Here is a 15,344-nt window from a genome sequence, read left to right as displayed (position 1 = left end):
ACAACAAAGAAGGCAACGAGAAGATATTCTCTAATCCGAAGGACTCTCAGGAGGACAGCAAGTCGTCACGATCCTTTTTAAGAACCGAAGAAACGTGACTCCGGCAACACAAGATCGAGACACGTCGCAAGCTCGCACCCCGACACGTGTCCCGCAAATGTTATCCGAGAAATCGCATTAACATCTATTTTCACATTTCTCTTATTCATGCCAACTCATGTCCGTATTCCGTACCATCCCAATTGATGATATATATATATTTACCGCTAATTGACTGCATAGAAAAAAGTCAAAAACGCATTTCATGGCCAATACTTGTCTCGGTAAATAATACAAAACTTGAAAGATAATGATTCAATATTTACCATACATATATGTATACACACATGTAGGTGTGGAGTGTGGACGTCGCTCCTTGTTTGTTGATTGCTAATCAGCTTGGCTTTTTCCGAGAGAGAGAGAGAGAGAGAGAGAGAGCATCATAATCAAAATGGCACAACTTCACATAACAATATGAGAGGAGAGTTGAGAATTGGCGGTGGTGATTTGAGATTCTAGTAGTTAGGAAACCAAAAATCAAAAGTGGATTTGAAAAATCCTTGACTTGCCTTCTTTTTGTATTTCTTAATTTGGGTTTTGGTGCCTTACTGATGAGTTAGAGACAAGTGTAAAAATGTTGCTTGCCAGTGCAATAATAGAGGTCACAAAGAATCATGCTAAATTTGAGAACAATGAGTTAAAAAAAAAATGAAAAAGAAAAGTAGAGCACGCTTTCTCATCATCATCCTCACTTTAGTGCCAAAAAGAACAAACCTAATCTTGTATATTATGGCCTTTGATTTGGTCTCTTGGTCCACTTAATGGAATCTCTCCTCATGGTGCTAGGTCATTTTAACATTTTCTTGCTCTAAGTCTACCCTAAAACCTCTTCAAAAGAGTTTCAACTAAATCACATCTCTCATTCCAAAAATAAAAATATCAACGTGCAATAAACCTCTTCGAGATGGTATTTATCTGAAATTTACATTTTGATAATAAATAAAAAAATCAGCAATATTAATATTTAAAGGAAATTTAATTGATTTTTTTTATTATTATACGACGATGTCTTATTCTACGTCTGACTCTTGAATTTAGTTCTTTTTGCTGATAATTATCATGTATTTAATTGATTTTGTTATATTTAAAAATTGGAATCAAACTTATGGCAACTTTTTCTTACCCAAAACAACATTTTATTTGTATCACGGTCCACATTTTAAGTCTTATTTCTTATTGTATTTTAGTTACTATTTTAAACATGATTTGGACTTTTGCATTTAATATTTTTATGAAAAATTTCTAACATATATATCATATTTAATTTTTATTATATTATCTTATAGAAATCATTGATAATCGGTATCTCAGTAAATATTTATCAATAAAATAATAGCGGTATTTCAAATAACTATAAAATACTATTGGTATGTTATTGGTAACCAACACCTCGGTGAAATAAGATCACCGGTACTTTTATGTTAATCTTTAATTGATACACATAATGTAAATTAGCAATATATGAATTATGCATATAACTATATTTATGGTTCCAAATTTAATTTAGGTCATTTTAATTACATTTTTTTGATAATTTAATTCTGATAGTTAATAACTGTTCATCTTTATATCATATTTAATATATAAGATACAGACATGAAATTGAACTACATTATCTTATTATGTAACGGATTATGTATGTATCACATATTAATTGTTTTGGTTTAAATATTAAATTATTTTAATAATTTTTTTGTTGCAAAAAAAAAAAAGAGAATTGATCAATCAAGACTTAAATCACACGGCTACCAATATACCTATATCTAATTGTCGTATTTAAGGTATCTTTCTTCACTATGATGAATGAATAAATGTTATATGAATACGGAGGAAATAAATAACTAATTTATGTAACTAGTGCATATGGGTGTTGTCTAATGATTTTAATATTTTAATCTTATGTGTAACGAAGACTTTATGATGTTGGTTGAGGTTGTTTTGACTCATTTGCTGGTCCAGCTACCTCCTCAACCTAAAGAATTTTACGTCATTAGTAGTTTTGGTCACTGCTTTTAGTTATTTAAAAAAAAAAAAAAAAGGTATTTTTTTTTCAGTTATGGATGCCCGATTTCTTTTATCAGTTGACGAAAAATCCATATTGCGTCCCTAAAAGCCTATCCTCTATCTATACCCTACGGATAGAAACATATTGTATTTTTTTCAATGGGTTGAATGTTAGGAACAAAATCATCTAATTTTGTTGCTTAGGATATAAACATTGGTTTGCTAGAAAATCCATCTGTCCTCATGATTAGTAATCAGAACAGGAATTTTGACAACTATGATGAATTTATATAAAATTATTAGGTCGTCAAATTTATCATTTCTCCTATCTAGAGTATTAATGTACAAAATTAGTCAACTACTCAAAATTTCTACCAATACTCAGTGAAATCAATCCTTAAGCTCGCTTTTCTTTTCTCGTCGATGCAGTGCGTATCTCCACGATTTATTATGGAACAATACTAAATTACGAGGCCGAAGTTGTAGTTTTGACTTTCACTTTGATGCTCAAAGTCAAATCCGATGTGTAGTGTCTATAAGTGAGTAAAGTTGCTATAATGAGAGAGAAAGAGAGAGAGAGACCCAATGACTAGGCCGAAATTTGGTTAAGGTGCACATGGCGAGTAAGTCGGCCACAACACGGTTCGTTTTTTTACACAGATCCAAATTTTATCGGGTGGGGAAACGCAGGACAAAGCCATTTGAAATACATGAATAGGATTATGATGGACGAGGCGAGTCCTATTAGGCCAGTCAATATTAGAGCAGTGGGGACGATAGTCAACTCAGATAGCGGACAAAAGCCTGTTAAATATTATAAGTACTTACATAAATCTTATAAATCCTAATTTAAAGTCTCTCTCTTCAGTTCATCAACACATAATTAAGATGAATTATTATTGTATATATTTGCTAAGACTTATGAAGAATTAGGTAGACTTCTACATTAGTTATTCAAAGTAGCGTGATTTAATCTAGAGAATTAATTAAAAGAATAGCACAAGTGATATTTCAGTTCCAAAATTACCCTCACCCAAAACTCAGTCACATTTCCACAGCCTCAGACCTCGATTCCCTCTCCCACCGGAAACCTCTCCGATCTCCGTCGCCGACTTCATCTTCTCCAGCCCGCCGCCAATCCTCCGTCGCCTTCGGCCATCGCGTTCGTCGACGCCCAAACCGGTCGCCGAGTCCCTGGAGTGTCTTCTTCTTCCTCACCTCAGCAATGGCGGTCGAACAAGACGACGATCCTTTTCTGAGATTCGCCGACCACGCGAGGTCCATGATATCTCCGGTATCCAAATACGGAGATTTGGGTATTCGAGGTCCATGTATTTATAACTGACTGAATTATGAATTAGATTAATTAATTGAATGCTTTGAATAGGAATTAACTTAAGTTCTGATTTTTGTGAATTTTTTGTGAATTTCGAATCCAAACATTCAGTTAATTAATTAACCTAACTCAATTCAGTCTGTTAATTAATTAACTGATTCGCGAAAGGTATAATTGTCTGCTAAGAAAAAATGAGCTATTTCCTTAATTAAATGAAACTTGAGCTATTTCTCTAATAAGAAATGTAAAATGAGCTAGTTACAACAGATTTCACTATTTCTAATGGTCTACGTTTTTTTTAAAGTTTTATGTTTTTGTGGTGACTCGAACTCATCTTCTCATATGGGAATGAGAAGGTTATAAATTCAGTGCTCTTGTCACTAATGATCCATTTTTCTTTAGTTTATTGACAAAATCCTTAAAATAGCTTATTATATCTAAATTTACTAATTTGTTATACTATTTAAATGAAGGGAAAAAGATACTTAACTTAATAATTTGGCACATTTCCTCTTTCTTTCTTTTTCAAATAAACCTCAGCCAGATATAAGGCTATGTGTGGAAGCAAGAAGACCATAAATATATAGATACATGGAGAGAGAACCTTTGTCTCGGACTAGAAGAAGATATCAACATCTCATACATAGATTATAATCCCAAAACAAAAGAAAACAAGAAGTGAGACAGACAACATAACACAAGACAATGCATGATTTAAGGCAAAGACACCAAAGATGGGTTTGGAATGTCTTGAAACCGATTTGAATTTAGTGTGAGAGTCACAAACAAATCCCACAAGGCCATGTGACATTGGTCTCTACGCCACACTCTGCACTCTTCCTTATTATTACTCATTCTCTATCTGTTATCTTCGCTTCCACACTCTGCTCCTTTCCCATGCCTCACCACCACCTAATAATTATTCTCATAATAATAACACCAATGATTGAACTCAAGCAAGAGAAACAAGGAAAGAAGAGGCTCAAAGAGTTTTAATTTGTGCATAGATTTCTAAAAAACATGACTTGGAATTATAGGTCATGAATTGGTTTTCTATTTTTATTTTTTGACAGTGTAAAAAATTTGAAAAATATTATTCCTTTGACTAAAATATCATTTATGACTAAGAAAATACCTCGTCCGGAATTCTTTTTTTTTTTTTTTTTTTTTTTTTTTTTTTTGTTTATAAGCTGTATTTTCTGTCATTCAGAGTATTATCATTTTTAATTAATTAACGGAAAATCAAATTTCATCGCTTAGATTCATATTTTTTTTTTCAAATGTTTTCATTGGTGTCCATCCATGTCCTCATTTAACAATAATATTACATATGGTGTATGACACCTGACATTTAATGTTTCCTTTAATTCCAAGAAATGTCAGAAACATGTCACACACCCTTTTGGGCTTGCTCTAAGAGATTTTTTTTTTCTTTACATAATTACCTTCTGCAAGCTCATCAGGGAATATTGACACCACAGCAACTAAAATACCATTGCACCAGAAAACAAACAAAATAGCGATGTATGAAAGGTAAGGCAAAAGGCAACGTATGAAAGGCATCCACAGAGATAATTTGAAAAAATATATTCCCTTTGATATTTCAACATTTGGGATATTGATATTTCATGAACAAAAAAATTCCTACAATGTGCATGTTTTTTTTTTTCTTCCTATTATTTGAGTGAAAAACATCTTAACAAGGCGAAACGCATTACTAGTTCCACATTTTTTTTTGTTTTTGCACTCTTCTCCTAAACTCTCACATACCAAGAGCGTCTAAAATTATGGATTAGGCCGAGTCATGTCCAAAGAACCGAGAAACTTGGCACGCAATTGTATTGCGGAGCAAATATAGCAGCTTTGGCCAAACATGCATGAATACAAATTACTAGGGATTTTCCTCGCCGTAGCTTCTTCGGGCAAAGGCTGTATGTTATGTCATACTCTTTGGAGCCTCGAGTTTTGAGCCCCTGTTTTCGATGGCAATATGACCCGGAAAACTTTGCCAATCGAGCAGTGAGACATGTTCTAAAATTATACTGTGTTCAGTTTAGGCTTCCACGGCACGTTGAAGCTCCGCAATGACATGAAAATCCTTGTCCGGGTACAAAAGAGTATCGATAGTCATATGTCAACTCTTCACCCAGTGATATCTGGCACACAATCGGTAACAATGAGATCAAATTCCTAGATATTTATTTAGTTTTTAATTTTTTGCAAATTGGTAGCCGTAGCTATTGAATTGCATAGACAGCGATACGCATACGTATCAGACAGTTTCACTTGGGTTAATTTTAGTTCCCGAACATGTAACAGTCCCGTTATTTTAACAATAGGACTTAATTGCCAAAAATAATAATTTTTGGGACTAAATAAACCAAATGAAATTATAGGGGCCTAAGTGCAACTGCTCGTATAATTCTAGGGCCACGACTGTCAATTTGCCTAAATTCTTTTTTACGAAAAATTATTCCGAGCGGCAAGGAAAGGAAGCACAAAAAGTCTTACATCTCGATTTGCATAGAGACCGATATGTGAGCCCAGGCAATCCATGCTTTCGACGAGGACTTGGTGACTAACAAGATTTGGCAAGCAACTGCAAAAATTCAACTGAGTTCAATAGAATATCATTATACACAAAAAAAAAAAAGTTTTGGGAATCCTCTTTTCTCACCTGTGATTAACAAAGCGTGAAATATTTCCATATTTGGTGGCATCAATGACATACACGCTATGGTCCTCAATCAATCTGCTCATGTCGTTTACATGAGAATCCATTTCAAACACATAGTTGCAACCTTCTCTGCCATACCTGAGAAGAAGAAAATAAAACGTAACGGTGATCGGTAAGAAAACATTACGCCAATGAATTAATCACAGCAAGAAATTATACTGACAAGTCCACTCTCAAGCTAAGATTTTGGATATTTTTACTAAAGAGAGTAAATTTTCGTTGATCAGTTCAACAAAATTACAATATTATCCACAACATTGGTTGTATAAACAACTTTATTTTATAAAACTAAAAATTCATGGGAATAATGGATAGATAGAGAAAAGGAGGGGTTTTTTTTTTTATCCATACGGCTCCTTTTGGGACCCGTAAAAGGGAAAACAGGAGGGAAAATCAAAATTATATGTTGTTTTTGGACGTCATGGAAAACGAGAGAGAAAGAAGAGGGTAGCGTGAAAAAATAGACAGAAATGTGGGGCCCCACATGTAGAAATTTGGATGGATTTAATTTTCCACTCATCGGTTATACATTTTCCACTTAAACATCACAACAACAAGAAAATACGAGGCGATTTCATTTTCTTTTCCACCCAATCACATAAACATAGGAAAACGATTATAGATAACAGAGGGAATTGGCAGACCTCTTGCGCCGATCATTTGCTTCGTGTTCGTCCAAAACCTCACCGATGAACTCGCATATAAATGTGCCGCGCATGATTGCTTCTCCAGCCCTAACTCCCCATCCCTGCGATTTGCGTGAACGGTGAAAAAGAGACTTAAAAAAAAAACGCACCTAACAAAAGAAACTATATTTACCTTTTCCTCTGTTTTGAAGACTTCAAGTTTGACTCGAACTCCGTTCTGCAAAACTCTGTTCGGGCACGTCCTGGGACAACTACACGTCTGATTGCACTCGTAAACAAGATAACCTTCCTGCCAATATGAAACAACAACCAAAAAAAAAAAAAAACATTCAATTTTGAATATCTCGAATGCATTTACGTGAAAAGAAAATTACATACCTCCAAGATAATCCGACTTCTCTCATCGTATGGGAACCGGCCGCGCATGGGTCGGCCGCTAATGTCTCGAGCGTCGTCGTAGTCGCAATCAAAGAGATAGACATGGTCACATGTCTCGGGCCGGCAAATTGTGTGTTGACACGCACAGCCCGTTTTCAAGCTCTGATGACCCAAAGACAAGAAATACAAAACGTTAGGAAAGAAACTCGAATATGCTAAGAACACAGGCCAACTTTCTTCAAAGAAGTTACCTGCTCATCAAGAGAGATTGATTCATGAATCAATGGCTTCGTAATATATGTAAAGCTCTCCCAAGGCGTTTCTGGGTTATTTTCCTCAACTATAAGAGTCGAATCCGAGTTCGAAGCATCGTGATCCGCTACGCAAGCCACCCGAACCGATTCTTTTCCGAAGCTTATATCATCGCAAAGCATGCGGAAATTTTGCGCGGATTTTTGACCGAGATCGGCTGAATCTAGAACATAATGACACTCGTCCGTCGTGTACTTTTCCTCCACAGGTTCGAATGGACGCGCCACCGATTCACGGCCGACAAAACCATTCGAGAGAGTCTCCAGAGGAGAGGGAATTTGCGGGTCCTTCAAAGCCTTGCATCCCTTGGGGCAAACGAACCCGTCCCGATGCCAGCTCACCAAAATTCCATGCTCGCCGCAGATTTTCGCCGCCTTCAAGTACAGACGTTCGGGCAACGCCCCGTATTTGGCCTCCATCGAGGCTTTGAGATTAACCGCGCAGCAAGCGGATCGAGCCACAGATAAAATGTCGGAGTTTTTCGGGCGAGGCTTCGTCTTCTGTATTTCCGAGAACAAGATCTGCGCCACGGACGAGCACTGAGATTCCTCGAAGGCCCCGACGATGCTCGGCACCTCGGCTACACGGGGCTGAAGAGAACTCAACCCTATTCCGGTGCCAAGCGCCTTTGTCGACGCTTGGATTCGTTTCTTGATATAATCGGCCGCTCTGTTCCTTATCCTGTACGAAGCGGCCGCGGCGGTCTTCTTGAATTTGGGCCGGCTCATCCGGCCCGATTTCATTCTATAAGCGTAGTATCGAACCCCCTTCTTCGTGGGCCGAGAGGCGCTCAGATTCGGGACCATATGAGCAGCTTGGTGGTGGCGGCCGAGGTCGGGGAGCAAATCAAACCGAAGCCCGCAAAGCTTGCAAACGAATCTCCGTGACCCACTCTCCGGATCGTCCAAAATCTTCGGCGGCGGAGACTCGGGAAGGGCTTTCGGAGCATCTTCTCCTCTGGGGAGCCTGAAAGCGTCGGGGTGAGCCGAGAGGACGTGGAGCCAGAGCTCCTCGGCGTTCCCGAAATGGGCTCGGCAAGGGATGCACTGGAGAAGCATGCACTGCTCGACAAACTGAGCGTGGTGTCTCTCCTGGACGTGGTTTTCCAACACTTTCTTGTTGGTGAAGGAATCGAGACAGATGGCACAAGCGTAGCCCCTGAACAGCCATTGCGCTTCCTTCTTGTGGCCGTCCCTCCAGTGGTTCCCGAGCGCCAGGGTGTCCGAAAACGCCTCCGAACACACTTTGCATCTGATGGAGTTCTCGTCGTCGTGGCTGACATCGGGCAAAATCGTCAATCGGGCTGGTTCTTCCTTGATGGGCGTCGAAACCCGAGCGTCGTTATCATTAGTCGCGCTGAAGCCCCAAACCTTTATCAACCTCTCCTTTTCGGTGGAAACCAGTTTCATGAAGAAGTCGCCGACCCCGGTGTCTTTCGAGGCCTCGGATAGGGCCCACTGAAACTGGACTTCCTTCGGGACCTGGTTTCTCAACGACAATATACTCTTGAACAGCCTGTAGAAAAGCTCGCACGCTTGGTGCAAAAGAATTTTCTGCTCCGGGGCGTGGCAATCCTTCAGAAGCTCCAAGAAAACATCTTTCGATACAATCCTGCTCTTACCGTTCCTTGCGCGCTTGAGCCAGCTCGGAAGGTGCTTCTCGCAATACAACCCGTGACGCTTCGGATTCTCTCGACAAGGAGCGCCGTTATTATTATTCTTACTATCATCACGCGAGCAAGAGCCTATACAATTCAGCGCCTCCGTGCTCTTGTACTCTATCGCAAGAAGCTTAGGCTTCTCGACCAAGGAATCGTTTTGCACCACCATGATCGGATCGGCTTCGAGCACTCCGTTGCCCGCGAGAACAAGCTCTTTCCCGTGTACGGTTTCCAGGTCCGGAGCATTCTCCTCGTACTTTCGCTTGAGAGGATTATTCGCGGAGAAATTCGAAATCTCGGTCTTGGGCCTGTGTTTCTTACAAAACGACAAACCGGGTAAAGATCGGTGCTTACATTTGGTGCCGAGAACGGTGGTCCCTTCGCACATCGTCGCATCATTGAAGAGATTAGTCCGTTCCGGTTTCGCCGAGCCGCCGGAGAATCGAGAAGACAAGTGTACGCAGCAATAAACGTCCCCATCGTTAGCCCACCTCACACATTGCCTTCCCTTGGATTCGATAAACGCAGTGCATTGCCGGTTCTCGGCTTTCACCGAAGGAGTCGTTTCGATCCCGCTGGTCTGTCTAACTACACCGTTTTCGGGTTCAACTACGATCCCGTTCCATTTATCGGCCAAGCCTGTCGGCGCCGGATCCGCTATGTCTCTACCGCTAAAGAACGCAGAGTCAATTTCAACGGCTCCGGATTGTTCCGAGCCCCTATTTTCTACCTGCAAAGCGTGATGCTCGGCACGGCGAACTTCAAGCTTCGGCCTTTTTCGGCTGAGTTGAGGACTCGAGCTCAAACAACCGTCGCTCACAGTATTACCCATCGGGAAGAATTTCATAGCTTCATGCTTCCAAGTTTTCCATTCGAAGCTCAGCGATGGCTGAACCGGCGCTTCCTTTAGGGACTGGATTTCGTTCCAACGGATAGAATTAAACAACTCCTGAGTCAAATCGTAGGGAGGGGCGAAAAAGTCAACCGGAGTCCCGAATAAAAGCACAAAGTCTTCGAACCGGAATCGCAATACATTACCTCGTTCAGCGCTTCAATGGACTCCGCAGTATTTGCATTCTGACATCGCCACACCCACGAGTTGAACGATCTCAGCAACCATTCGGCGTTTATGTAGCGCGACGATATCATCTATTAGAACACCGTTAAAATGAGAATAAATAGAAGTAGAAAAACAACAAAGGACCGCAAGTTTTTCGAGATTTACATTCTGAAGCTTCAAAAGCATCCTTCCAAGCCCGGGATAGCCATTACAGAGAGAAGCCTCTAAAGCAAACTCCTTCCAAACCACCGCCTCTCGAGCAGTTGCGATCAAGGCCTAAACAAACAATAATAGTAATAATAATAATAATAATAATAATAATAATAATAATAAATACAGCAATTAGTAAAATGAATAAATGAATAAGCAAGAAAGAAAAAAAAAAAAAATCAGACCTCGGTATGACATTGCTCAGCGAGATTGAGCATGGCTACGGCGATCTTTTGCATGACGAAGCGCTGAGCGATCGTCAAGTCTTTCACGGTATCGAGCCCGATTTTGTGCGTCTTGTACGCGATCGGACGAGGGGTTTCGTGGATCGGACGGACGTGAGGCTTTTCGGCCCACAAGTGAATTCCCGTTTGAGGAAAAAATACCACGAAATACTCTTTCCCATCATCGTCACGACTCGGCTTTGCCTTCAACGCTGACAATGGCCAGTCGGCGCTCGAACATCTTATCCCCGCTTCCCACTTCCCTCTCCACTATTTTTTTAAAAAAATACTAATTAGAAATATAAATTAAAAAAAAAAAAAAAAAAAAGATTGCAAAAAAAAAAATGAAATCTTCGCACCATTGCCCACACTGCGATAGACTCGTCCCCTTCAAGCCATGTTGGATTGACACCGTTTGAGGATTCGTTCTCCAATTTTCCCGTGCTGACGTGGCAGTCATTGGCATTGTTTTCGTCTTCGTCGCAGCTCTCGTCGTCGTCGTCGTTTGACGTCTGTGTTTCTGTTTGAGTCATTTCCGCGGTTTTTGCCGAACCAGTCACTCTGTCATTAGTCAACTGTGCTTGTTGTTCACAGTCAACAAGCTCCTGCGCTTTTTCGAGACTGTTGTTCGAGCAGTCGCGGCGGCGAACTTCAGAGCAAGGAAGGACTTGCATAATTCTACACCAAAAATCACAATCCCATCTGATATTACCTGTTTCAAATCAAGTTCAATTTCATGTAAATAATCAGATGAACGAAAAAATTAAAATGTCAGCTTAAACGTTGCACAAATTTATTTTTAAATCAAGTAGGAGAATCTATTTGGTATAAGAATTTTTTTTTTTTTTTTTTTGTATTTATTACTAGGCTTCCTAATAGAGCTGCCAGAATTGCAATCATCTTATGATAAATCTAAGTTCATTATCATCATAGATTGCAACACAATAAACATGACTATTTGTGTCGCTAAAGACTCAAGTCAAACCTTTGTTAATTAACTATCAATTTAATGCTAAATCTAATTGATATATCCGCTTAGCGTACAGAAATTAAACCGATTGCAGATACACACGATCTACAAGAAACAAAAAAATTGAACAAAAAATTCTTAAAACAAAAACCCAAATACGATCAACTAATTATCAGAAACTGGTTCGTTGTGTCATCTGTGTATATAATCAAGTATTATTAACACTATTCAAACCCACAAGCCATATAATAAAATGAATAACATAAGAAAACAAATGCTGATACAAACCGTGCCCAGTCATTCCAAGGAAAATTCCGACTGTGACTAATTATTATTTTTATCTGAAAAATAAAAACCAGTACTAGATAAAATGCAAGCAGTTTTTATATTAAAAAGGAACAGCAAATAAATTATAAGAAAATAATAAACACCCATTATAGTTAATGATTGTGACAAAGAAAAAAAAATCTGCAGCCAATGAATCTCTTTTTTCTTTTCCTTTTCCTGATATGTATTTTGTCCAATCCAACTTCTTTAGTCGAATAAAAATATATAAATAAATATAGAAATATAACTTATTTTCCATGCTAGCCAGTCACACATCATCACCACCAGAGCCAATATAAACTGTACTTCGAAACAATGTCGGAACTTTTAATCACGAAGCTCTCCGAGATTTGAATTCAAGAAAAACCCTAAATTACTAAACCCATTAAAGAAATTAGTCAAAACCCCTCTAATTACTAGAACCAATTCATTTCACAATTTCATACCCATGAAACGCAAACCCTAGTCCGGAATTTACAGTACAGTACGGATCGCGGAAATGTTACATTTATAATAATACAACAATTTTAAAACATTAACAAACACAAATTGAAAAAAGAAAATCTTCGTTCCCTCTTATTTTTTCAGTAAAAGTAAGGTTAGTCTCTTATCCATTTTTTTTTATTCATATACAGAATCTATAGGGGTGATAATAATATAGGGACATAGTTGTGAGACTTGAGAGAGAAAGAGAGATAAGCTTGGTCAGCAAAAATAAAATTGACTGCGAAGACATAATCAAAATAATAGAGAGCAGGGAAAAAAAATGTGACATTAACATACATGTATAGATAGATAGGAATGTTCTGAGCCAAAATTACAGAGAGACACTAAACAAAACATATAAAAGAAAAGAAAAGAAAGTGGTAATGTTAATGTGTGTACCTCTAAAGAAGGGGAAGAGAGTTATGTGCACCGAAGAGAAAGCCTTTAAAGAAAATATATAATATATATAACTAAATTTTTTTTGGGGGTGAAATATTTTGTGGGTTGATTTTGGGGGGTAGATAGATTTGGGTTTTTTTTCCCTAATGGTACAGTTTTTTTCTTTTCCCTTCTGTTGTTTTCGGTTGCTAAACCTAATTTACGATTCTCTCTCTATCTCTTATCTCAATCGGCCACACTAAATGAGTGATTTTGGGGTTGGTAACAAGATTTGCGATTCGAATTGGGGTATGTGACTATATAGATAGAAAGAGAGAGAAACTAAATAAATATTAAAAAATTGTAAATGTGTTGTGGTGTTTTCTGTGGCCAGTTCAGGGACCGGGAAAATGGGCGTGACCTAGGTCCAAAATGAAACTACAAAGGAAGAGAACATTATTATTAAATAATTATTATGTATGTAATATGTAGTTATAATAAATAAATTTTAAAAAATGTGGGGTATAAGGAAATTGGAAATCGTGTTTTTTGGGTCGTGGGTGATTTTGGGTATATGATATTTTCGGGTGTGGATTTCCTTTTTCAAATAAAAAAGAAGATCTAGAAAATCTAAGTTGTAAACGATAACTAAAATGTGTGCCTTTTCTTTGTGTGTGATAAGAGAGAAAAGAGATGGACTGAATCTAAGTTGCGGAGATTTTTGGGGCTTGTGGTTATGGGGTTGGGGTCGTTTGATGTACTTTTGAGTTTTGAGTTTGAAAGGAAGGCTCGCGAAATTATAATAGTATTATATCTGAAAAAAAAAATTGAAAATGAAAATTATAAATAAAAACCTTAGAGACTGGCGATCCTACAGGTCGGTTTTCTGTACCGTGGCTTAGCTTTGGTTTCTTTTGCCATTTCTTTTGGACTATTAAAAAGCAACAATATTCCTGAAAATTGAACCTAGACTAAAATAAAGGTTATATTTTTTTTTTATCTGCAGATTTTTATTTCGTAGATGCTTGAATTGGACTATTTCTTTTAATATGGATATTTGTTTGCGCTCACGATTTGGAATAGAGATGCGAATTTCGGGTTTTATGTTTGCCCACCGAAGAGTTTCATGCGGGATGGGCGTTTCTGTAATTTCGTCCTCAAATAGGACTATTTTGGTACTGTGTTAATTATCTTGTCCTCATTGTGGTACGACCGTATAATTGAAGATATATAGTCAAATGGACAATAAAACATGAATCTTCAATTTATATTAATATTTGACCAGAGTTTTCATTTGATGGAAATCGGCCTTTAATCGAAAATTCCATTTAAAATTACATCATAAAAAACTCGTTCAATGAAACTTTTGAATTAAAATTTCAATTACTAATCAACCAAAATCTCCTATCTAATATATAAGTCTAAGTTAACCCTTAATGCATGTTGTTCTTTTGTAACATTAAGCTTTATTGTTTTAATCTCTTTTTTTTCGATAACTAGCAAGAAAAGTAATTCTTCGGTTATCTGGCTAGGGTGGCTAGGGGAAGAGTTATGTGCACCGAAGCGAAAGCCTTTAGAGAAAATCTAATATATATTATATTATATTATGTTGTTTTTTATGGGTAGATATACTTGGTACCTAATGGCCAATGGACACTCCATGAAAACCTCCGCTATTCTCATCCCAGAGAAGAAGACGACTACGGACTTTGGATGCCATGATGAAAAGATACAGAGAGAGGGAATTTCATGTTGAATCTAGGACTCTATATGTTGAATTTAGGACCTTGGACGTTGAATCTAGAACCTTGGACGTCAAATCATGAACCCTGAACGTTGAATCTAGGATTCTGGACGTTGAATCTAGAACCCTGGATGTTGAATCATGGACCCTGGATGTTAATGAGGTTCCTCACTTGCTACGAGAAACTAGAGCATCAATCTAATTTTCATGAGGCCCTCGATCCCTTGCTTCCTCTTTATAGAATCCATCACTTTTCGCGCAAGGATGTTGCTCTCCACTATTTATCTCCCCGAAACAAAAGTCGATTGGTAAAGCGATATCATGTTCTCTTCAAGTGTATCACCCACAAAATCAAAGAACCCCTAACCAAATCCTAATACTTCCTGCAGAAGATTCTTTGTAGCACAGTCGGTCCGAGTGCCTTCAACTCATGCAAGGGGCATACCGTTCTATTTATCTCTTCCTCTGAAGGCACTCTCGCTATCCTCTCACTGTCCTCCGCATTTAGGACCGATGGAATAAGCCCCTCGAGATTCAGCGGGAACGTCGGGGTAAAAGTCCGAAAAGGGACCCTCAAAATTCTTGACTAAGTACTCTCCGATACTCCTCGAGTCAATCTACAAACCATTGTCTTTCTTGATGGCCCCAATAATATTTTATTTCCTCAGAGCATAGTGACTGTGAAATAACTTCGTATTCGCATATCTATCATCAAGCCACAACTCCCTCGACTTTTGTTGCCACACCTTCTCTACTGTGACGTTGCTTCCTC

The 15,344-nt window shown here is 38.2% G+C and overlaps 1 protein-coding gene across 3 annotated transcripts; it reads right to left on the bottom strand.

Annotated features, from left to right (window-relative positions):
• Positions 1-4,585: 4,585 nt before the first annotated feature.
• SUVR5 (histone-lysine N-methyltransferase SUVR5) lies at positions 4,586-13,582 on the bottom strand. 3 transcript variants are annotated; one of them, XM_089611451.1, is made up of 12 exons: positions 12,850-13,582; positions 11,027-11,379; positions 10,629-10,937; positions 10,399-10,509; positions 10,212-10,322; positions 7,453-10,122; positions 7,202-7,363; positions 6,996-7,112; positions 6,821-6,924; positions 6,117-6,254; positions 5,951-6,038; positions 4,586-5,595 (listed from the first exon to the last, which is right to left on the bottom strand). In XM_089611451.1, exons 2-12 carry the CDS (start codon positions 11,339-11,341, stop codon positions 5,488-5,490), a joined length of 4,233 nt encoding a protein of 1,410 aa, XP_089467577.1. In that variant the 5' UTR covers positions 11,342-11,379; positions 12,850-13,582; the 3' UTR covers positions 4,586-5,487. The 3 variants fall into 3 exon arrangements, with proteins under 3 accessions (XP_089467577.1, XP_089467579.1, XP_089467576.1); XM_089611453.1 differs by lacking the exon at positions 12,850-13,582 and adding an exon at positions 12,748-12,823; XM_089611450.1 differs by lacking the exon at positions 12,850-13,582 and adding an exon at positions 12,213-12,505.
• Positions 13,583-15,344: the final 1,762 nt, after the last annotated feature.

The sequence above is a fragment of the Urtica dioica genome, chromosome 4 (genome assembly GCF_054948205.1).
Source record: "Urtica dioica subsp. dioica isolate 48M chromosome 4, U.dioica_male_clone48M_v1_H2, whole genome shotgun sequence".
Classification (NCBI taxonomy): Eukaryota; Viridiplantae; Streptophyta; class Magnoliopsida; order Rosales; family Urticaceae; genus Urtica; species Urtica dioica.
Note: the sequence above shows the minus strand (reverse complement) of the source record. Positions and strands in the feature narration are given on the sequence as shown.

Excerpts from the sequence above, each read along its gene's own strand:
- SUVR5 (XM_089611450.1), bottom strand. The coding sequence starts at position 12,243 with ATGATGTGTGACTGGCTAGCATGGAAAATAA. Across the intron at positions 10,938-11,026 it reads CTATCGCAGTGTGGGCAATG|TGGAGAGGGAAGTGGGAAGC; the intron begins GTGCGAAGATTT and ends TTAAAAAAATAG. Across the intron at positions 6,039-6,116 it reads TCACGCTTTGTTAATCACAG|TTGCTTGCCAAATCTTGTTA; the intron begins GTGAGAAAAGAG and ends GAATTTTTGCAG.